The sequence below is a fragment of the Schistocerca cancellata genome, chromosome 4 (assembly GCF_023864275.1).
Source record: "Schistocerca cancellata isolate TAMUIC-IGC-003103 chromosome 4, iqSchCanc2.1, whole genome shotgun sequence".
In the NCBI taxonomy this organism is placed as follows: domain Eukaryota; kingdom Metazoa; phylum Arthropoda; class Insecta; order Orthoptera; family Acrididae; genus Schistocerca; species Schistocerca cancellata.
In genome coordinates, this window is record NC_064629.1 from 156,407,837 (window position 1) to 156,431,506 (window position 23,670).

Consider the following 23,670-nt stretch of genomic DNA (forward strand, 5'->3'; position numbering starts at 1 on the left):
CACCATTGGACTCCATGTCACTCCATCGCAGGTCTGGGCCAAGATTCGACGGGTCTTCGGCTATCGGACCCCTGCCAGCGTCCCTGCGCTCCCACTGAATGGAGCAGTTTGTACTGACTCCGACGTCATTGCAAACCGCTTAGCAGAGCATTTTGCTATGAGTTCCGCTTCTGCGAATTACCCCCAGGCCTTCCGCTCCATTAAAGAGCGGATGGAACGTCGGAGCCTTTCTTTTCGCACCAACGCTTCTGAACCCTACAACGCTCCATTCAGTGAGTGGGAATTTCAGAGTGCCCTTGCCGCTTGCCCTGATACCGCTCCCGGGCCAGATCGCATCCACTGTCAGATGCTGAAACACCTTTCAGTGGACTGCAAGCGACGCCTCCTCGACCTTTACAACCGTCTCTGGGTCGAGGGTGAGTTTCCGTCGCAATGGCGGGAAAGTATTGTCATCCCCATTTTGAAACCTGGAACAAACCCTCTGGAGGTGGACAGCTACCGGCCCATTAGTCTCACCAACGTTCTTTGCAAGTTGCTTGATGGTGAGCCGGCGCTTAAATTGTGTGCTGGAGTCTCGGGGCCTTCTGGCTCCGTCTCAGGGTGGGTTCCGTAAAGGCCGCTCCGCCACCGACAATCTGGTGAGCCTTGAGTCGGCCATCCGTACAGCCTTTGCCCGCCGTCAGCACCTGGTCGCTGTCTTTTTCGACATGCGGAAGGCGTACGATACGACATGGCGTCATCACATCCTTTCTACGCTTCATGGATGGGGTCTTCGGGGCCCTCTGCCGATCTTTATCAGAAATTTTCTGTCGTATCGTACCTTCCGCGTGCAAGTCGCGGCCTCGTATAGTTCCTCCCTCGTGCAGGAGAACGGGGTACCCCAGGGCTCTGTCCTCAGTGTCTGCCTGTTTTTAATTGCAATAAATGGTCTCGCTGCGGCAGTTGGAAATTCTGTCTCCGCTTCCCTGTATGCTGGCGACTTCTGTCTTTACTATAGTTCTATTAGCATTGCAGCAGCTGAACGTCAGCTACAGGGCGCAATCCGCAATGCGCAGTCTTGGGCTGTAGCGCGTGGTTTTCAGTTTTCGGCTGCCAAGACCCGCGTTATGCATTTCTGCCGGCGCCGAACGGTCCATCCTGAGCCGCGGCTTTATCTTGCCGACGAACTTCTTGCTGTGGTGGAGACCCACAGGTTTTTGGGTGTCCTTTTTGATGCCCGGTTGACTTGGCTGCCTCATATCCGGCAGCTTAAACAAGCGTGTTGGCGGCATCTCAACGCCCTGCGTTGTTTGAGCCACACCCGCTGGGGCGCCGACCGATCTACCCTGTTGCGGCTCTACCAGGCGTTAATCCAGTCTCGCCTGGATTATGGGTGCCTAGCTTATGGCTCAGCATCCCCATCTGCATTGCGGGTGCTGGACCCCATTCTCCACAGCGGGATACGCCTTGCCACTGGTGCTTTCCGCACCAGCCCTGTGGACAGCGTCCTAGTGGAGGCAGGTGTACCTCCACTGCGGTTCCGACGCCAACGTTTGCTGGCCGCTTATGCTGCCCATGTTTTTAGCTTGCCCGGGCATCCAAATTATCGTGTCCTGTTCCCGCAGTCAGTCGTCCATCTGCCAGACCGTCGGCCCCGGTCGGGTTGTCCGATCGCCGTACGCATCAAGGAGCTTCTCTGCGGGCTTGGGTTTTTCCTAGTTCCACCTCCTTTCCGGGCGTCTCTGCGTACACCCCCGTGGTGTGTTCCTCGCCCTTGCCTTCGGCTCGACTTGGCACAGGGCTCGAAGGACTCGGTCCCTCCAGAGGCCTTCCGCCGCCGCTTTTATTCCATCCTGGCCACGTATCAGGGCTCTGGAATTGTTTACACCGACGGTTCGATGGTTGCTGGTCGTGTCGGGTATGCGCTAACTCTAGGGGACCATTCCGAACAACGGTCCTTGGCGGCTGGCTGCAGCGTTTACACTGCTGAGCTAGTCGCCATCTTTCGTGCCCTAGAGTATATCCGCTCCTGCTCAGGTGGGTCCTTCGTTATCTGTAGCGATTCCCTGAGCGGTTTACGAGCTCTCGACCATTGTTTTCCTCGTTCTCGTCTGGTGATGGCTATCCATGAGTCCCTGCATACTCTTGCGCGTTGCGGCCGCTCTGTGGTCTTTGTGTGGACCCCCGGTCATGTCGGTATCCCGGGCAATGAACATGTTGACCGCCTGGCGAAAGAGGCCACGAGTAAACAGTCTCTGGACGTTGGCCTCCCAGAGACTGATTTGCGGGCAGTCCTCCGCCGAAAAGTTTTTGCGCTTTGGGACGCTGAATGGCGCAATCGGATCATGCCCAATAAACTCCGTGCCATCAAGGAGACGACGACTGTGTGGCGGTCATCCCTGCGAGCCAACCGCAGGGACTCTGTCGTCCTTTGTCGGCTCCGCATTGGCCACTCCCACCTGACACATAGTTATTTACTGCGCCGGGAGGACCCTCCTGTATGTCGCTGTGGGGCGGCTTTGACAGTGGCCCACATTTTGTTGGCCTGCCCCCTTTTAGCTGTGGTCAGGCAGAAATTTGCGCTGCCTGATACGCTCCCTGCCCTCTTATGTGATGACCCTGGTATGGCTGACTTAGTTTTCCGTTTTATTCGGGCAGGGGGTTTTTATTATTTACTCTGAGTGTTTGTTCTGTTCTTTTGTGTTGATTCTGGCCATTGGCCTACGATTTTACGCTGAGTTTTTAATGTGTTCTCGGTGGTTGGCTTTTCCTTTTTATCTCTATGGTCGGCCAACCACTGTCACACTCTGTGTGATTTTAATTTGTTTCGTCTGATCTCTGTAGGAGTATTTCTTGTCCTATGTCGTCTGACGTCTTTCCTGTTGTTCGTTTTTTTTTTATTCTCTTTGGGTGGTTTTACTTTTTTTTTGGAAAAAGGGACCGATGACCGTCGCAGTCTGGTCCCTTTAATCCCTCCCAAACCAACCAACCAATCCCATGTTTGCGTCTTTCCCATGTTTGCGTCTTTCCCATGTTTGCGTCTTTCCCATGTTTGCGTCTTTCCCATGTTTGCGTCTTTCCCATGTTTGCATCTTTCCCATGTTTTGCGTCTTTCCCCTGTTTGCGTCTTTCCCCTGTTTGCGTCTTTCCCCTGTTTGCGTCTTTCCCATGTTTGCATCTTTCCCATGTTTGCGTCTTTCCCATGTCTGCGTCTTTCCCATGTCTGTGTCTTTCCCATGTTTGTGTCTTTCCCATGTTTGTGTCTTTCCCATGTTTGCGTCTTTCCCATGTTTGCGTCTTTCCCATGTTTGCGTCTTTCCCATGTTTGCGTCTTTCCCATGTTTGCGTCTTTCCCATGTTTGCGTCTTTCCCATGTTTGCGTCTTTCCCATGTTTGCGTCTTTCCCATGTTTGCGTCTTTCCCATGTTTGCGTCTTTCCCATGTTTGCGTCTTTCCCATGTTTGCGTCTTTCCCATGTTTGCGTCTTTCCCATGTTTGCGTCTTTCCCATGTTTGCGTCTTTCCCATGTTTGCGTCTTTCCCATGTTTGCGTCTTTCCCATGTTTGCGTCTTTCCCATGTTTGCGTCTTTCCCATGTTTGCGTCTTTCCCATGTTTGCGTCTTTCCCATGTTTGCGTCTTTCCCATGTTTGCGTCTTTCCCATGTTTGCGTCTTTCCCATGTTTGCGTCTTTCCCATGTTTGCGTCTTTCCCATGTTTGCGTCTTTCCCATGTTTGCGTCTTTCCAATATTTGCGTCTTTCCAATATTTGCGTCTTTCCAATATTTGCGTCTTTCCAATATTTGCGTCTTTCCAATATTTGCGTCTTTCCAATATTTGCGTCTTTCCAATATTTGCGTCTTTCCAATATTTGCGTCTTTCCAATATTTGCGTCTTTCCAATATTTGCGCCTTTCCAATATTTGCGTCTTTTCAATATTTTCTGTTTTGCTATATTTTTTTCCCATATTTGCGTTTTTGCCGTATTTGCGTTTTTGCCATATTTGCGTTTTTGCCATATTTCCCTTTTTGTCATAATTGCGTTTCTGCCATATTTGCGTTTTTGCGATATTTGCGTTTTTGCGATATTTGCGTTTTTCCCATATTTGCGTTTTTCCCATATTTGCGTTTTTGCCGTATTTGCGTTTTTGCCGTATTTGCGTTTTTCCCGTATTTGCGTTTTTGCCGTATTTGCGTTTTTGCCATATTTGCGTTTTTGCCATATTTGCGTTTTTGCCATATTTGCGTTTTTGCCATATTTGCGTTTTTGCCATATTTGCGTTTTTGCCATATTTGCGTTTTTGCCATATTTGCGTTTTTGCCATAGTTGCGTTTTTGCCATAGTTGCGTTTTTGCCATATTTGCGTTTTTGCCATATTTGCGTTTTTGCCATATTTGCGTTTTTGCCATATTTGCGTTTTTGCCATATTTGCGTTTTTGCCATATTTGCGTTTTTCACATATTTGCGATTTTGCCATATTTGCGTTTTTGCCATATTTGCGTTTTTGGCATATTTGCGTTTTTGCCATATGTGCGTTTTTGCCATATTTGCGTTTTTCCCGTATTTGCGATTTTCCCATATTTGCGATTTTCCCATATTTGCGTTTTTCTCATAGTTGCGTTTTTCCCATATTTGCATTTTTTCCCATTTTTGCATTTTTCCCATATTTGGGATTTGCCATATTTCCGTTTTTAACACATTTCCGTTATTGACTTATTTCCGTTTTTGCCACATTTTTGTTTTTGTCATATTTTCGTTTTTGCCATATTTTCGTATTTGCAGTATTTCCGTTTTTGTCATATTTCCGTTTTCGCTATATTTCCGTTTTTGCTATATTTGCGTTTTTTCCATATTTGCGTTTTTGCCATATTTGCGTTATTGCCATATTTGCGTTATTGCCATATTTGCGTTATTGCCATATTTGCGTTATTGCCATATTTGCGTTATTGCCATATTTGCGTTATTGCCATATTTGCGTTTTTGCCATATTTGCGTTTTTGCCATATTTTCGTTTTTGCTATATTTTCGTTTTTGCTATATTTTCGTTTTGGCCATATTTTCGTTTTTGCCATATTTTCGTTTTTGCCATATTTTCGTTTTTGCCATATTCTCGTTTTTGCCATATTTTAGTTTTTGCCATATTTTCGTTTTTGCCATATTTTCGTTTTTGCCATATTTTCGTTTTTGCCATATTTTCGTTTTTGCCATATTTCCGTTTTTCCCATATTTCCGTTTTTGCCTTATATGCGTATTTCCCATTTTTGTGTCTTTCCCATATTTGTGTCTTTGCCATATTTGCGTCTTTGCCATATTTGCGTCTTTGCCATATTTGCGTCTTTGCCATATTTGCGTCTTTGCCATATTTGCGTCTTTGCCATATTTGCGTCTTTGCCATATTTGCCTTTTTCCCATATTTGCGTTTTTGCCATATTTGCGTTTTTGCCATATTTGCGTTTTTGCCATATTTGCGTTTTTGCCATATTTGCGTTTTTGCCATATTTGCGTTTTTGCCATATTTGCGTTTTTGCCATATTTGCGTTTTTGCCATATTTGCGTTTTTGCCATATTTGCGTTTTTGCCATAGTTGCGTTTTTGCCATATTTGCGTTTTTGCCATATTTGCGTTTTTGCCATATTTGCGTTTTTGCCATATTTGCGTTTTTCACATATTTGCGATTTTGCCATATTTGCGTTTTTGCCATATTTGCGTTTTTGGCATATTTGCGTTTTTGCCATATGTGCGTTTTTGCCATATTTGCGTTTTTCCCGTATTTGCGATTTTCCCATATTTGCGATTTTCCCATATTTGCGTTTTTCTCATAGTTGCGTTTTTCCCATATTTGCATTTTTTCCCATTTTTGCATTTTTCCCATATTTGGGATTTGCCATATTTCCGTTTTTAACACATTTCCGTTATTGACTTATTTCCGTTTTTGCCACATTTTTGTTTTTGTCATATTTTCGTTTTTGCCATATTTTCGTATTTGCATTATTTCCGTTTTTGTCATATTTACGTTTTCGCTATATTTCCGTTTTTGCTATTTTTGCGTTTTTTCCATATTTGCGTTTTTGCCATATTTGCGTTATTGCCATATTTGCGTTATTGCCATATTTGCGTTATTGCCATATTTGCGTTATTGCCATATTTGCGTTTTTGCCATATTTGCGTTTTTGCCATATTTGCGTTTTTGCCATATTTTTGTTTTTGTCATATTTTCGTTTTTGCAATATTTTCGTATTTGCATTATTTCCGTTTTTGTCATATTTCCGTTTTCGCTATATTTGCGTTTTTGCGATATTTGCGTTTTTGCCATATTTGCGTTTTTGCCATATTTGCGTTTTTGCCATATTTGCGTTATTGCCATATTTGCGTTATTGCCATATTTGTGTTATTGCCATATTTGCGTTTTTGCCATATTTGCGTTTTTGCTATATTTGCGTTTTTGCCATATTTGCGTTTTTGCCATATTTGCGTTTTTGCCATATTTGCGTTTTTGCCATATTTGCGTTTTTGCCATATTTGCGTTTTTGCCATATTTGCGTTTTTGCCATATTTGCGTTTTTGCCATATTTGCGTTTTTGCCATATTTTCGTTTTTGCCAAATTTGCGTTTTTGCCATATGTGCGTTTTTGCCATATTTGCGTTTTTCCCGTATTTGCGATTTTCCCATATTTGCGTTTTTCTCATAGTTGCTTTTTTCCCATAGTTGCGTTTTTCCCATATTTGCGTGTTTCCCATATTTGCGTTTTTCCCATATTTGCGTTTTTCCCATATTTGCGTTTTTGCCATATTTGCGTTTTTGCCAAATTTGCGTTTTTGCCAAATTTGCGTTTTTGCCATATTTGCGTTTTTGCCATATTTGCGTTTTTGCCATATTTGCGTTTTTCCCATATTTGCGTTTTTCCCATATTTGCGTTTTTTCCCATATTTGCGTTTTTTCCCATATTTGCGTTTTTCCCATATTTGCGTTTTTCCCATATTTGCGTTTTTCCCATATTTGCGTTTTTCCCATATTTGCATTTTTTCCCATATTTGCGTTTTTCCCATATTTGCGGTTTTCAAATATTTGCGTTTTTCCCCATATTTGGGATTTGCCATATTTCCGTTTTTAACATATTTCCGTTTTTCCCATATTTCCGTTTTTCCCATATTTCCGTTTTTGCCTTATATGCGTATTTCCCATTTTTGTGTATTTCCCATATTTGTCTTTCCCATATTTGTGTCTTTCCCATATTTGTGTCTTTGCCTTATTTGCGTCTTTGCCATATTTGCGTCTTTGCCATATTTGCGTCTTTGCCATATTTGCGTCTTTGCCATATTTGCGTCTTTGCCATATTTGCGTCTTTGCCATATTTGCGTTTTTCCCATATTTGCGTTTGTCCCATATTTGCGTTTTTCCCATATTTGCGTTTTTCCCATATTTGCGTTTTTTCCCATATTTGCGTTTTTCCCCATATTTGCGTTTTTCCCCATATTTGCGTTTTTCCCCATATTTGCGTTTTTGCCATATTTGCGTTTTTGCCATATTTGCGTTTTTGCCATATGTGCGTTTTTGCCATATTTGCGTTTTTCCCGTATTTGCGTTTTTCCATATTTGCGTTTTTCCTATATTTGGGATTTGCCATATTTCCGTTTTTAACATACTTCCGTTATTGACTTATTTCCGTTTTTGCCATATTTTTATTTTTGGCATATTTTCGTTTTTGCAATATTTTTTGTATTTGCATTATTTCCGTTTTTGTCATATTTCCGTTTTCGCTATATTTGCGTTTTTGCGATATTTGCTTTTTTGCCATATTTGCGTTTTTGCCATATGTGCGTTATTGCCATATTTGCGTTATTGCCATATTTGCGTTATTGCCATATTTGCGTTTTTGCCATATTTGCGTTTTTGCCATATTTGCGTTTTTGCCATATTTGCGTTTTTGCCATATTTGCGTTTTTGCCATATTTGCGTTTTTGCCATATTTGCGTTTTTGCCATATTTGCGTTTTTCACATATTTGCGTTTTTGCCATATTTGCGTTTTTGCCATATTTGCGTTTTTGCCATATTTTCGTTTTTGCCAAATTTGCGTTTTTGCCATATGTGCGTTTTTGCCGTATTTGCGTTTTTCCCGTATTTGCGATTTTCCCATTTTTGCGATTTTCCCATATTTGCGTTTTTCTCATAGTTGCTTTTTTCCCATAGTTGCGTTTTTCCCATATTTGCGTGTTTCCCATATTTGCGTTTTTCCCATATTTGCGTTTTTGCCATATTTGCGTTTTTGCCATATTTGCGTTTTTGCCATATTTGCGTTTTTGCCATATTTGCGTTTTTGCCATATTTGCGTTTTTCCCATATTTGCGTTTTTTCCCATATTTGCGTTTTTTCCCATATTTGCGTTTTTCCCATATTTGCGTTTTTCCCATATTTGCGTTTTTCCCATATTTGCGTTTTTCCCATATTTGCGTTTTTCCCATATTTGCGTTTTTCCCATATTTGCATTTTTTCCCATATTTGCGTTTTTCCCATATTTGCGGTTTTCAAATATTTGCGGTTTTCCCCATATTTGTGGTTTTCCCCATATTTGCGTTTTTCCCCATATTTGCGTTTTTTCCCATATTTGCGTTTTTTCCCATATTTGCGTTTTTCCCCATATTTGCGTTTTTCCCCATATTTGCGTTTTTCCCCATATTTGCGTTTTTCCCCATATTTGCGATTTTCCCTATATTTGCGTTTTTCCCCATATTTGCGTTTCTCCCCATATTTTCGTTTTTCCCCATATTTGCGTTTTTCCCCATGTTTGCGTTTTTCCCCATGTTTGCGTTTTTCCCCATGTTTGCGTTTTTCCCCATTTTTGCGTTTTTCCCCATGTTTGCGTTTTTCCCCATGTTTGCGTTTTTCCCCATGTTTGCGTTTTTCCCCATGTTTGCGTTTTTTCCCATATTTGCGTTTTTCCCCATATTTGCGTTTTTCTCCATATTTGCGTTTTTCCCATATTTGCGTTATCTCCCATTTTTGCATTTTTCCCATATTTGCATTTTTCCCATATTTGCGTTTTTCCCATATTTGCGTTTTTCCATATTTACGTTTTTCCCATATTTGGGATTTGCCATATTTCCGTTTTTAACATATTTCCGTTTTTCCCATATTTCCGTTTTTGCCTTATATGCGTATTTCCCATTTTTGTGTATTTCCCATATTTGTGTCTTTCCCATATTTGTGTCTTTCCCATATTTGTGTCTTTGCCATATTTGCGTCTTTGCCATATTTGCGTCTTTGCCATATTTGCGTCTTTGCCGTATTTGCGTTTTTCCCATATTTGCGTTTGTCCCATATTTGCGTTTTTCCCATATTTGCGTTTTTCCCATATTTGCGTTTTTTCCCATTTTTGCGTTTTTTCCCATATTTGCGTTTGTTCCCATATTTGCGTTTTTCCCCATATTTGCGTTTTTCCCATATTTGCGTTTTTGCCATATTTGCGTTTTTGCCATATTTGCGTTTTTGCCATATGTGCGTTTTTGCCATATTTGCGTTTTTCCCGTATTTGCGATTTTCCCATATTTGCGATTTTCCCATATTTGCGTTTTTCTCATAGTTGCGTTTTCCCATATTTGCGTTTTTCCCATATTTGCGTTTTTGCCATATTTGCGTTTTTGCCATATTTGCGTTTTTGCCATATTTGCGTTTTTGCCATATTTGCGTTTTTGCCATATTTGCGTTTTTGCCACGTTTGCGTTTTTCCCATATATGCGTTTTTCCCATATTTGCGTTTTTGCCATATTCGGGTTTGTGCCATATTCGCGTTTGTGCCATATTCGCGTTTGTGCCATATTCGCGTTTGTGCCATATTCGCGTTTGTGCCATATTCGCGTTTGTGCCATATTCGCGATTGTGCCATATTCGCGTTTTTGCCAAATTCGCATTTTTGCCATATTCGCGTTTTTGCCATATTCGCGTTTTTGCCATATTCGCGTTTTTGCCATATTGGCTTTTTTGCCATATTTGCGTTTTTGCCATATTCGCTTTTTTGCCATATTTGTGATTTTGCCACATTTGCGATTTTGCCACATTTGCGATATTGCCACATTTGCGTTTTTCCCATATTTGCGTTTTTCCCATATTTGCGTTTTTCCCCATATTTGCGTTTTTCCCCATATTTGCGTTTTTTCCCATATTTGCGATTTTTCCCATATTGTCGTATTTGCATTATTTCTGTTTTTGTCATATTTCCGTTTTCGCTATATTTGCGTTTTTGCTATATTTGCGTTTTTTCCATATTTGCGTTATTGCCATATTTGCGTTATTGCCATATATGCGTTATTGCCATATTTGCGTTTTTGCCATATTTGCGTTTTTGCCATATTTGCGTTTTTGCCATATTTGCGTTTTTGCCATATTTGCGTTTTTGCCATATTTGCGTTTTTGCCATATTTGCGTTTTTGCCATATTTGCGTTTTTGCCATATGTGCGTTTTTGCCATATTTGCGTTTTTCATATATTTGCGATTTTCCCATATTTGCGATTTTCCCATATTTGCGTTTTTCCCATAGTTGCGTTTTTCCCATAGTTGCGTTTTTCCCATATTTGCGTTTTTGCTATATTTGCGTGTTTCCCATATTGGTGTATTTCCCATATTTGCGTTTTTGCCATATTTGCGTTTTTGCCATATTTGCGTTTTGCCATATTTGCGTTTTTCCCAAATTTGCGTTTTTCCCAAATTTGCGTTTTTCCCATATTTGCGTTTTTCCCATATTTGCGTTTTTCCCATATTTGCGTTTTTCCCATATTTGCGTTTTTCCCATATCTGCGTTTTTCCCATATCTGCGTTTTTCCCATATTTGCGATTTTGCCATATTTGCGTTTTTGCCATATTCGCGTTTTTGCCATATTCGCGTTTTTGCCATATTCGCGTTTTTGCCATATTCGCGTTTTTGCCATATTCGCGTTTTTGCCATATTTGCTTTTTTGCCATATTTGCGTTTTTCCCATATTTGCGTTTTTCCCATATTTGCGTTTTTCCCATATTTGCGTTTTTCATATTTTTGCGTTTTTCATATATTTGCGTTTTTCATATATTTGCTTTTTTCACATATTTGCGTTTTTCACATATTTGCGTTTTTCACATATTTGCGTTTTTCACATATTTGCGTTTTTCACATATTTGCGTTTTTCACATATTTGCGTTTTTCCCATATTTGCGTTTTTCCCATATTTGCGTTTTTCCCATATTTGCGTTTTTCCTATATTTGCGTTTTTCCCATATTTGCGTTTTTTCCATATTTGCGTTTTTCCCATATTTGCGTTTTTACCATATTTGCGTTTTTACCAAATTTGCTTTTTTCCATATTCGCATTTTATTCATATTCGCGTTTTTGTCATATTCGCGTTTTTGTCATATTCGCGTTTTTGCCATATTCGCGTTTTTGCCATATTCGCGTTTTTGCCATATTCGCGTTTTTGCCATATTTGCTGTTTTGCCATATTTGCTTTTTTGATATATTTCCTTTTTTGCCATATTTGCATTTTTGGAATATTTGCTTTTTTCCATATTCTCGTTTTTGCCATATTCGCGTTTTTTCCAAATTCGCGTTTTTGCCATATTCGCGTTTTTGCCAAATTCGCGTTTTTGCCAAATTCGCGTTTTTGCCAAATTCGCGTTTTTGCCATTTTCGCGTTTTTGCCATATTTGCTTTTTTGCCATATTTGCTTTTTTGCCATATTTGCTTTTTTGCCATATTTGCTTTTTTGTCATATTTGCTTTTTTGATATATTTCCTTTTTTGCCATATTAGAATTTTTGCCATATTTGCTTTTTTCCATATTCTCGTTTTTGCCATATTCGCGTCTCTGCCATATTTGCGTTTTTGCCATATTTGCGTTTTTGTCATATTCGCGTTTTTCCCATATTCGCGTTTTTCCCATATTCGCGTTTTTCCCATATTTGCGTTTTTCCCATATTTGCGTTTTTCCCATTTTTGCGTTTTTCCCATTTTTGCGTTTTTCCCATATTTGCGTTTTTCCCATATTTGCGTTTTTCCCATATTTGCGTTTCTCATATATTTCGTGATCCTTTGACAATTCAGACTATGTCCTACCAACCGATTCTTTCCCCTTGTCAAGTTGTTCCACAAGTTTATCTTCTCCCATTTTTGCATTTTTCCCGTATTTGCCTTTTTCCCGTATTTGCCTTTTTCCCATATTTGCGTTTTTCCCATATTTGCGTTTTTCCCATATTTGCGTTTTTCCCATATTTGCGTTACTGCCATATTTGCATTACTCCCATATTTGCGTTACTCCCATATTTGCGTTTTTCCCTTATTTGCGTTACTCCCATATTTGCGTTTTTCTCTTATTTGCGTTACTCCCATATTTGCGTTTTTCCCATATTCGCGTTTTTCCATATTCGCGTTTTCCCATATTCGCATTTTTGTCATATTCGCGTTTTTGCCATATTCGCGTTTTTGCCATATTTGCTGTTTTGCCATATTTGCTTTTTTGACATATTTGCTTTTTTGACATATTTGCTTTTTTGATATATTTCCTTTTTTGCCATATTTGCATTTTTGGAATATTTGCTTTTTTCCATATTCTCGTTTTTGCCATATTCGCTTTTTTGCCATATTGGCGTTTTTGCCATATTCGCAGTTTTGATATTTTCGCGTTTTTGCAATATTTGCTTTTTTGCCATATTTGCTTTTTTGCCATATTTGCTTTTGTGCCATATTTGCTTTTTTGCCATATTTGCTTTTTTGATATATTTTCTTTTCTGCCATATTTGCATTTTCGCCATATTTGCTTTTTTCCATATTCTCGTTTTTGCCATATTCGCGTCTCTGCCATATTTGCGTTTTTGTCATATTCGCGTTTTTGCCATATTCGCGTTTTTGCCATATTCGCGTTTATCCATATTTGTGTTTTTACCATATTTGCGTTTTTACCATATTTGCGTTTTTACCATATTTGCGTTTTTACCATATTTGCGTTTTTCCCACTTTCGCGTTTTTCCCACATTTGCGTTTTCCCCTCATTTGTGTTTTTCCCATATTTGCGTTTTTCCCATAATTGCGATTTTCTTATATTTGTTTTTCCCATATTTGCGTTTTTCCCATATTTGCGTTTTTCCCATATTTGCGTTTTGCCCATATTTGCGTTTGTCCCATATTTGCGTTTGTCCCATATTTGCGTTTGTCCCATATTTGCATTTGTCCCATATTTGCGTTTGTCCCACATTTGCGTTTGTCCCACATTTGCGTTTGTCCCACATTTGCGTTTGTCCCACATTTGCGTTTGTCCCACATTTGCGTTTGTCCCACATTTGCGTTTGTCCCATATTTGCGTTTGTCCCATATTTGCGTTTGTCCCATATTTGCGTTTTTCCCATATTTGCCTTTTTCCCATATTTGCCTTTTTCCCATATTTGCCTTTTTCCCATATTTGCCTTTTTCCCATATTTGCGTTTTTCCCATATTTTCGTTTTTCCCATATTTGCGTTTTCACCATATTTGCGTTTTCCCCATATTTGCGTTTTTCCCGTATTTGTGTTTCTCATATATTTCGTGATCCTTTGACTATTCAGACTATGTCCTACCTACCGATTCTTTCCTCTTGTCAAGTTGTACCACAAGTTTATCTTCTCCCATTTTTGCATTTTTCCCATATTTGCGTTTTTCCCATATTTGGGATTTGCCATATTTCCGTTTTTGCCATATTTCCGTTATTGCCTTATTTCCGTTTTTGCCATATTTTTGTTTTTGCCATATTTTTGTTTTTGCCATATTTTCGTTTTTGCCATATTTTCGTTTTTGCCATATTTTCGTTTTTGCCATATTTTCGTTTTTGCCATATTTCCGTTTTTGCCATATTTCCGTTTTTGTCATATTTCCGTTTTTGCCACATTTGCGTTTTACACATATTTGCGTTTTTCACATATTTGCGTTTTTCACATATTTGCGATTTTGCCATATTTGCGTTTTTGCCATATTGCGTTTTTCCCATATTTGCGTTTTTCCCATATTTGCGTTTTTGCCATATTGCGTTTTTCCCATATTTGCGTTTTCCCCATATTTGCGTTTCCCCATATTTGCGTTTGCGCCATATTTGCGTTTGCGCCATATTTGCGTTTTCACCATATTTGCGTTTTCACCATATTTGCGTTTTTCCCATATTTGCGTTTTTCCCATTTTTGCGTTACTGCCATATTTGCGTTACTCCCATATTTGCGTTGCTCCCATATTTGCGTTTTTCCCTTATTTACGTTACTCCCATATTTGCGTTTTTCCCATATTCGCATTTTTGTCATATTCGCGTTTTTGCCATATTCGCGTTTTTCCATATTTGCTGTTTTGCATATTTGCTTTTTTGCCATATTTGCATTTATGGAATATTTGCTTTTTTCCATATTCTCGTTTTTGCCATATTCGCTTTCTTGCCATATTCGCGTTTTTGCCATATTCGTGGTTTCGATATTTTCGCGTTTTTGCAATATTTGCTTTTTTGCCATATTTGCTTTTTTGCCATATTTGCTTTTTTGGCATATTTGCTTTTTTGCCATATTTGCTTTTTTGCCATATTTGCTTTTTTGCCATATTTGCTTTTTTGCCAAATTGCGTTTTTGCCATATTCGCGTTTTTGCCATATTCGCGTTTTTGCCATATTCGCGTTTTTGCCATATTTGCTTTTTTGCCATATTTGCGTTTTTGCCATATTTGCGTTTTTGCCATATTTGCGTTTTTGCCATATTTGCGTTTTTGATATATTTGCGTTTTTCCCATATTTGCGTTATGTATTTGCGTTTTTCACATATTTGCGTTTTTCACATATTTGCGTTTTTCACATATTTGCGTTTTTCACATATTTGCGTTTTTCACATATTTGCGTTTTTCACATATTTGCGTTTTTCACATATTTGCGTTTTTCACATATTTGCGTGTTTCACATATTTGCGTTTCTCATATATTTGCGTTTTTCACATATTTGCGTTTTTCACATATTTGCGTTTTTCACATATTTGCGTTTTTCACATATTTGCGTTTTTCACATATTTGCGTTTTTCACATATTTGCGTTTTTCCCATATTTGCGTTTTTTCCATATTTGCGTTTTTTCCATATTTGCGTTTTTCCCATATTTGCGTTTTTCCCATATTTGCGTTTTTACCATATTTGCTTTTTTCCATATTTGCTTTTTTTCCATATTCGCATTTTATTCATATTCGCGTTTTTGTCATATTCGCGTTTTTGCCATATTCGCGTTTTTGCCATATTTGCTGTTTTGAAACATTTGCTGTTTTGCCATATTTGCTGTTTTGCCATATTTGCTTTTTTGCCATATTTGCTTTTTTGATATATTTCCTTTTTTGCCATATTTGCAATTTTGGAATATTTGCTTTTTTCCATATTCTCGTTTTTGCCATATTCGCGTTTTTGCCATATTCGCATTTTTGCCAAATTCGCGTTTTTGCCATATTCGCGTTTTTGCCATATTCGCGTTTTTGCCATATTCGCGTTTTTGCCATATTCGCGTTTTTGCCATTTTCGCGTTTTTGCCATATTCGCGTTTTTGCCATATTTGCTTTTTTGCCATATTTGCTTTTTTGCCATATTTGCTTTTTTGCCATATTTGCTTTTTTGCCATATTTGCTTTTTTGATATATTTCCTTTTTTGCCATATTTGCATTTTTGCCATATTTGCTTTTTTTCCATATTCTCGTTTTTGCCATATTCGCGTCTCTGCCATATTTGCGTTTTTGCCATATTTGCGTTTTTGTCATATTCGCGTTTTTGCCATATTCGCGTTTTTCCCATATTCGCATTTTTCCCATATTCGCGTTTTTCCCATTTTCTCGTTTTTCGCATATTCGCGTTTTTCCCATATTTGTATTTCTCCCATATTAGCGTTTTTCCCATATTTGTATTTCTCTCACATTTGCGTTTTTCCCATATTTGCGTTTTTCCCATATTTGCGTTTTTCCCATATTTGCGTTTTTCCCATATTTGCGTTTTTCCCATATTTGCGTTTTTCCCATATTTGCGTTTTTCCCATATTTGCGTTTTTCCCATATTTGCGTTTTTCCCATATTTGCGTTTTTCCCATATTTGCGTTTTTCCCATATTTGCGTTTTTCCCATATGTGCGTTTTTCCCATATGTGCGTTTTTCCCATATTTGAGTTTTTCCCATATTTGCGTTTCTCATATATTTCGTGAAACTTTGACTATTCAGACTATGTCCTACCAACCGATCTATCCTCTTGTCAAGTTGTACAACAAGTTTATCTTGTCCCATATTTGCATTTTTCCCATATTTGCGTTTTTGGCCATATTCGCGTTTTTGCCATATTTGCGTTTTTACTATATTTGCGTTTTTACCATATTTGCGTTTTTGCCATATTTGCGTTTTTCCCACATTCGCCTGTTTCCCACATTTGCGTTTTTCCCACATTTGCGTTTTTCCCACATTTGCGTTTTTCCCACATTTGCGTTTTTCCCATATTTGCGTTTTTCCCATATTTGCGTTTGTCCCATATTTGCGTTTGTCCCATATTTGCGTTTGTCCCATATTTGCGTTTGTCCCATATTTGCGTTTGTCCCATATTTGCGTTTGTCCCATATTTGCGTTTGTCCCATATTTGCGTTTGTCCCATATTTGCGTTTGTCCCATATTTGCGTTTGTCCCTTATTTGCGTTTGTCCCATATTTGCGTTTGTCCCATATTTGCGTTTGTCCCATATTTGCGTTTGTCCCATATTTGCGTTTGTCCCATATTTGCGTTTGTCCCATATTTGCGTTTGTCCCATATTTGCGTTTGTCCCATATTTGCGTTTGTCCCTTATTTGCGTTTGTCCCATATTTGCGTTTGTCCCATATTTGCGTTTATCCCATATTTGCGTTTTTCCCATATTTGCGTTTCTCATGTATTTCGTGATCCTTTGACTATTCAGACTATGTCCTACCAACCGATTCTTTCCCCTTGTCAAGTTGTTCCACAAGTTTATTTTCTCCCATTTTTGCATTCTTCCCGTATTTGCCTTTTTCCCATATTTGCGTTTTTCCCATATTTGCGTTTTTCCCATATTTGCGTTTTTCCCATATTTGCGTGTTTCCCATATTTGCGTTTTTCCCATATTTGCGTTACTGCCATATTTGCATTACTCCCATATTTGCGTTACTCCCATATTTGCGTTTTTCCCTTATTTGCGTTACTCCCATATTTGCGTCTTTCCCTTATTTGCGTTACTCCCATATTCGCGTTTTTCCATATTCGCATTTTTGTCATATTCGCGTTTTTGCCATATTCGCGTTTTTGCCATATTCGCGTTTTTGCCATATTCGCGTTTTTGCCATATTTGCTGTTTTTCATATTTGCTTTTTTGCCATATTTGCTTTTTTGATATATTTCCTTTTCTGCCATATTTGCATTTTCGCCATATTTGCGTTTTTTCCATATTCTCGTTTTTGCCATATTCGCGTCTCTGCCATATTTGCGTTTTTGTCATATTCGCGTTTTTGCCATATTCGCGTTTTTGCCATATTTGTGTTTTTACCATATTTGCGTTTTTACCATATTTGCGTTTTTACCATATTTGCGTTTTTACCATATTTGCGTTTTTCCCACATTCGCGTTTTTCCCACATTCGCGTTTTTCCCACATTTGTGTTTTTCCCTCATTTGTGTTTTTCCCTCATTTGTGTTTTTCCCATATTTGCGTTTTTCCCATATTTGCGTTTTTCCCATATTTGCGATTTTCTTATATTTGTTTTTCCCATATTTGCGTTTTTCCCATATTTGCGTTTTTCCCATATTTGCGTTTTTCCCATATTTGCGTTTTTCCCATATTTTCGTTTTTCCCATATTTTCGTTTTTTCCATATTTGCGTTTTTCCCATATTTGCGTTTTTCCCATATTTGCGTTTTTCCCATATTTGCGTTTTTCCCATATTTGCGTTTTTCCCATATTTGCGTTTTTCCCATATTTGCGTTTTTCCCATATTTGCGTTTGTCCCATATTTGCGTTTGTCCCATATTTGCATTTGTCCCATATTTGCGTTTTTCCCATATTTGCGTTTTTCCCATATTTGCGTTTTTCCCATATTTGCGTTTTTCCCATATTTGCGTTTTTCCCATATTTGCGTTTTTCCCATATTTGCGTTTTTCCCATATTTGCGTTTTTCCCATATTAGCGTTTTTCCCATATTTGCGTTTTTCCCATATTTGCGTTTTTCCCATATTTGCGTTTTTCCCATATTTGCGTTTTTCCCATATTTGCGTTTTTCCCATATTTGCGTTTTTCCCATATTTGCGTTTTTCCCATATTTGCGTTTTTCCCATATTTGCGTTTTTCCCATATTTGCGTTTTTCCCATATTTGCGTTTTTCCCATATTTGCGTTACTGCCATATTTGCGTTACTCCCATATTTGCGTTGCTCCCATATTTGCGTTTTTCCCTTATTTACGTTACTCCCATATTTGCGTTTTTGCCATATTCGCGTTTTCGTCATATTCGCATTTTTGTCATATTCGCATTTTTGTCATATTCGCATTTTTGCCATATTCGCGTTTTTGCCATATTCGCGTTTTTGCCATATTTGCTGTTTTGCCATATTTGCTGTTTTGCCATATTTGCTTTTTTGCCATATTTGCATTTTTGGAATATTTGCTTTTTTCCATATTCTCGTTTTTGCCATATTCGCTTTCTTGCCATATTTGCGTTTTTGCCATATTTGTGGTTTTGATATTTTCGCGTTTTTGCCATATTTGCTTTTTTGCCATATTTGCTTTTTTGCCATATTTGCTTTTTTGCCATATTTGCTTTTTTGCCATATTTGCCTTTCTGCCATATTTGCTTTTTTGCCATATTTGCTTTTTTGCCATATTTGCTTTTTTGCCATATTTGCTTTTTTGCCATATTTGCTTTTTTGATATATTTCCTTTTTTGATATATTTCCTTTTCTGCCATATTTGCATTTTCGCCATATTTGCTTTTTTCCATATTCTCGTTTTTGCCATATTCGCGTCTCTGCCATATTTGCGTTTTTGTCATATTCGCGTTTTTGCCATTTTCGCGTTTTTCCCACATTCGCGTTTTTCCCACATTCGCGTTTTTCCTACATTCGCGTTTTTCCTACATTCGCGTATTTCCCACATTTGCGTTTTTCCCAATTTTGCGTTTTTCCCAATTTTGCGTTTTTCCCACATTTGCGTTTTTCCCACATTTGCGTTTTTCCCACATTTGTGTTTTTCCCATATTTGCGTTTTTCCCATATTTGCGATTTTTTCATATTTGCGATTTTCTTATATTTGCGATTTTCCCATATTTGCGATTTTCCCATATTTGCGATTTTCCCATATTTGCGTTTTTCCCATATTTGCGTTTTTCCCATATTTGCGTTTTTCCCAAATTTGCGTTTTTCCCAAATTTGCGTTTTTCCCTTATTTGCTTTTTTCACATATTTGCGTTTTTCACATATTTGCGTTTTTCTCAAATTTGCGTTATTCCCATATTTGCGTTATTCCCATATTTGCGTTATTCTCATATTTGCGTATTTCCCATATTTGCGTATTTCCCATATTTGCGTATTTCCCATATTTGCGTTTGTCCCATATTTGCGTTTGTCCCATATTTGCGTTTGTCCCATATTTGCGTTTGTCCCATATTTGCGTTTGTCCCATATTTGCGTTTGTCCCATATTTGCGTTTGTCCCATATTTGCGTTTGTCCCATATTTGCGTTTTTCCCATATTTGCGTTTTTCCCATATTTGCGTTTTTCCCATATTTGCATTTCTCATATATTTCGTGATCCTTTGACTATTCAGACTATGTCCTACCAACCGATTCTTTCCTCTTGTCAAGTTGTACCACAAGTTTATCTTCTCCCATTTTTGCATTTTTCCCATATTTGCGTTTTTCCCATATTTGGGATTTGCCATATTTCCGTTTTTGCCATATTTCCGTTATTGCCTTATTTCCGTTTTTGCTATATTTTTGTTTTTGCCATATTTTCGTTTTTGCCATATTTTCGTTTCTGCCATATTTTTGTTTCTGCCATATTTCCGTTTTTGCCATATTTCCGTTTTTGCCATATTTCCGTTTTTGCCATATTTCCGTTTTTGTCATATTTCCGTTTTCGCTATATTTGCGTTTTTGCTATATTTGCGTTTTGCCATATTTGCGTTTTTGCCGTATTTGCGTTTTTGCCATATTTGCGTTTTTGCCATATTTGCGTTTTTGCCATATTTGCGTTTTTGCCATATTTGCGTTTTTCACATATTTGCGATTTTGCCATATTTGCGTTTTTGCCATATTTGCGTTTTTCCCATATTGCGTTTTTCCCATATTTGCGTTTTTCCCATGTTTGCGTTTTCCCCATATTTGCATTTTCCCCATATTTGCCTTTTCCCCATATTTGCCTTTTTCCCATATTTGCCTTTTTCCCATATTTGCCCTTTTCCCATATTTGCCTTTTTCCCATATTTGCCTTTTTCCCATATTTGCCTTTTTCCCATATTTGCCTTTTTCCCATATTTGCCTTTTTCCCATATTTGCGTTTTTCCCATATTTGCGTTTTTCCCATATTTGCGTCTTTCCCATATTTGCGTCTTTCCCATATTTGCGTCTTTCCCATATTTGCGTTTTTCCCATATTTGCGTTTTTCCCTTATTTGCGTTTTTCCCATATTTGCGTTTTTCCCATATTTGCGTTTTTGCCATATTCGCTTTTTTGCCATATTCGCGTTTTTGCCATATTCGCGTTTTTGCCATATTCGCGTTTTTGCTATATTCGCGTTTTTGCCATATTCGCGTTTTTGCCATATTCGCTTTTTTGCCTTATTTGCGATTTTGCCACATTAGCGAATTTGCCACATTTGCGTTTTTGCCATATTTGCATTTAGCCATATTTTGGTTTTTCCCATATTTGGGTTTTTCCTATATTTGCGTTTTAACCATATTTGGGTTTTAACCATATTTGCGTTTTTCCCATATTTGGGTTTTTCCCATATTTGCGATTTTCCCATATTTGCGTTTTTCCCATTTTTGCGTTTTTCCCATTTTTGCGTTTTTCCCATATTTGCGTTTTTCCCATATTTGCGTTTTTCCCATATTTGCGTTTTTCCCATTTTTGCGTTTTTCCCATATTTGCGTTTTTCCCATATTTGCGTTTTTCCCATATTTGCGTTTTTCCCATTTTTGCGTTTTTCCCATTTTTGCGTTTTTCCCATATTTGCGTTTTTCCCATATTTGCGTTTTTCCCATATTTGCGTTTTTCCCATATTTGCGTTTATCCCATATTTGCGTTTTTCCTATATTTACGTTTTTGGAATACTTGCGTTTTTCCCATATTTGCATTTTTTCCCATATTTCCGTTTTTCCCATATTTCCGTTTTTCCCATATTTGCGTTTTTCCCATATTTGCGTTTTTCCCATATTTGCGTTTTTCCCATATTTCCGTTTTTCCCATATTTCCGTTTTTCCCATATTTCCGTTTTTCCCATATTTCCGTTTTTCCCATATTTCCGTTTTCCCCATTTTAGCGTTTTCCCCATATTTGCGTTTTCCCCATATTTGCGTTTTCCCCATATTTGCGTTTTCCCCATATTTGCTTTTTTCCCATATTTGCGTTTCTCATATATTTCGTGAACCTTTGACTATTCAGACTATGTCCTACCAACCGATTCCTTCCTCTTGTCAAGTTGTACCACAAGTTTTTTAATTATTCCCATATTTGCGTTTTTCCGATATTTGCGTTTTTCCCATATTTGCGTTTTTCCCATATTTGCGTTTTTCCCATATTTGCGTTTTTCCCATATTTGCGTTTTTCCCATATTTGCGTTTTTCCCATTTTTGCGTTACTGCCATATTTGCGTTACTCCCATATTTGCATTGCTCCCATATTTGCGTTTTTCCCTTATTTACGTTACTCCCATATTTGCGTTTTTCCCATATTCGCATTTTTGTCATATTCGCAGTTTTGCCATATTCGCGTTTTTGCCATATTTGCTGTTTTGCATATTTGCTTTTTTGCCATATTTGCATTTATGGAATATTTGCTTTTTTCCATATTCTCGTTTTTGCCATATTCGCTTTCTTGCCATATTCGCGTTTTTGCCATATTCGTGGTTTCGATATTTTCGCGTTTTTGCAATATTTGCTTTTTTGCCATATTTGCTTTTTTGCCATATTTGCTTTTTTGCCATATTTGCTTTTTTGCCATATTTGCGTTTTTGATATATTTGCGTTTTTCCCATATTTGCGTTTTTCCCATATTTGCGTTATGTATTTGCGTTTTTCACATATTTGCGTTTTTCACATATTTGCGTTTTTCACATATTTGCGTTTTTCACATATTTGCGTTTTTCACATATTTGCGTTTTTCACATATTTGCGTTTTTCACATATTTGCGTTTTTCACATATTTGCGTTTTTCACATATTTGCGTTTTTCACATATTTGCGTTTTTTCCATATTTGCGTTTTTTCCATATTTGCGTTTTTCCCATATTTGCGTTTTTACCATATTTGCTTTTTTTCCATATTTGCTTTTTTTCAATATTTGCTTTTTTTCCATATTCGCATTTTATTCATATTCGCGTTTTTGTCATATTCGTGTTTTTGCCATATTCGCGTTTTTGCCATATTTGCTGTTTTGAAACATTTGCTGTTTTGCCATATTTGCTGTTTTGCCATATTTGCTTTTTTGCCATATTTGCTTTTTTGATATATTTCCTTTTTTGCCATATTTGCAATTTTGGAATATTTGCTTTTTTCCATATTCTCGTTTTTGCCATATTCGCGTTTTTGCCATATTCGCATTTTTGCCAAATTCGCGTTTTTGCCATATTCGCGTTTTTGCCATATTCGCGTTTTTGCCATATTCGCGTTTTTGCCATATTCGCGTTTTTGCCATATTCGCGTTTTTGCCATATTTGCTTTTTTGCCATATTTGCTTTTTTGTCATATTTGCTTTTTTGATATATTTGCTTTTTTGATATATTTCCTTTTTTGCCATATTTGCATTTTTGCCATATTTGCTTTTTTTCCATATTCTCGTTTTTGCCATATTCGCGTCTCTGCCATATTTGCGTTTTTGCCATATTTGCGTTTTTGTCATATTCGCGTTTTTGCCATATTCGCGTTTTTCCCATATTCGCATTTTTCCCATATTCGCGTTTTTCCCATTTTCTCGTTTTTCGCATATTCGCGTTTTTCCCATATTTGTATTTCTCCCATATTAGCGTTTTTCCCATATTTGTATTTCTCTCACATTTGCGTTTTTCCCATATTTGCGTTTTTCCCATATTTGCGTTTTTCCCATATTTGCGTTTTTCCCATATTTGCGTTTTTCCCATATTTGCGTTTTTCCCATATTTGCGTTTTTCCCATATTTGCGTTTTTCCCATATTTGCGTTTTTCCCATATTTGCGTTTTTCCCATATGTGCGTTTTTCCCATATGTGCGTTTTTCCCATATGTGCGTTTTTCCCATATGTGCGTTTTTCCCATATTTGAGTTTTTCCCATATTTGCGTTTCTCATATATTTCGTGAAACTTTGACTATTCAGACTATGTCCTACCAACCGATCTATCCTCTTGTCAAGTTGTACAACAAGTTTATCTTGTCCCATACTTGCATTTTTCCCATATTTGCGTTTTTCCCATATTTGCGTTTTTGGCCATATTCGCGTTTTTGCCATATTTGCGTTTTTACTATATTTGCGTTTTTA

The 23,670-nt window shown here is 37.9% G+C and overlaps 5 protein-coding genes across 5 annotated transcripts; all 5 read right to left on the minus strand.

The window, feature by feature from the left end:
- Positions 1 to 7,085: 7,085 nt before the first annotated feature.
- Positions 7,086 to 7,619, minus strand: LOC126183943 (uncharacterized). Its single transcript, XM_049926292.1, has one exon. It carries the CDS (start codon positions 7,617 to 7,619, stop codon positions 7,086 to 7,088), a length of 534 nt encoding a protein of 177 aa, XP_049782249.1.
- Positions 7,620 to 7,971: 352 nt separating this feature from the next.
- On the minus strand, positions 7,972 to 8,991 carry LOC126183944 (translation initiation factor IF-2-like). Its single transcript, XM_049926293.1, has one exon. It carries the CDS (start codon positions 8,989 to 8,991, stop codon positions 7,972 to 7,974), a length of 1,020 nt encoding a protein of 339 aa, XP_049782250.1.
- A 2,345-nt stretch (positions 8,992 to 11,336) lies between these two features.
- On the minus strand, positions 11,337 to 12,192 carry LOC126183945 (uncharacterized). Its single transcript, XM_049926294.1, has 2 exons — positions 12,148 to 12,192; positions 11,337 to 12,029 (listed from the first exon to the last, which is right to left on the minus strand). The coding sequence occupies exons 1-2, from the start codon at positions 12,190 to 12,192 to the stop codon at positions 11,337 to 11,339; spliced, it is 738 nt and encodes a 245-aa protein (XP_049782251.1).
- A 2,919-nt stretch (positions 12,193 to 15,111) lies between these two features.
- On the minus strand, positions 15,112 to 16,119 carry LOC126183946 (uncharacterized). The gene has a single exon (XM_049926295.1). It carries the CDS (start codon positions 16,117 to 16,119, stop codon positions 15,112 to 15,114), a length of 1,008 nt encoding a protein of 335 aa, XP_049782252.1.
- A 6,409-nt stretch (positions 16,120 to 22,528) lies between these two features.
- LOC126183947 (uncharacterized) lies at positions 22,529 to 23,449 on the minus strand. Its single transcript, XM_049926296.1, has one exon. The coding sequence runs from the start codon at positions 23,447 to 23,449 to the stop codon at positions 22,529 to 22,531; it is 921 nt and encodes a 306-aa protein (XP_049782253.1).
- Between the last annotated feature and the right edge of the window lie 221 nt (positions 23,450 to 23,670).

Bases quoted from the DNA above. Each gene is read 5' to 3' on its own strand.
- LOC126183943 (XM_049926292.1), bottom strand. From the start codon at position 7,619: ATGTTAAAAACGGAAATATGGCAAATCCCAAATATAGGAAAAACGCAA.
- LOC126183947 (XM_049926296.1), bottom strand. From the start codon at position 23,449: ATGGGAAAAACGCACATATGGGAAAAACGCACATATGGGAAAAACGCA.
- LOC126183946 (XM_049926295.1), bottom strand. From the start codon at position 16,119: ATGGGAAAAACGCACATATGGGAAAAACGCACATATGGGAAAAACGCA.
- LOC126183945 (XM_049926294.1), bottom strand. From the start codon at position 12,192: ATGGGAAAAACGCAAATATGGGAAAAACGCAAATATGGGAAAAAG. The intron at 12,030-12,147 runs GCAAATACGGGA...GAATTGTCAAAG, and splicing joins AACGCAAATATGGGAAAAAG to GATCACGAAATATATGAGAA.
- LOC126183944 (XM_049926293.1), bottom strand. From the start codon at position 8,991: ATGGGAAAAATGCAAAAATGGGAGATAACGCAAATATGGGAAAAACGC.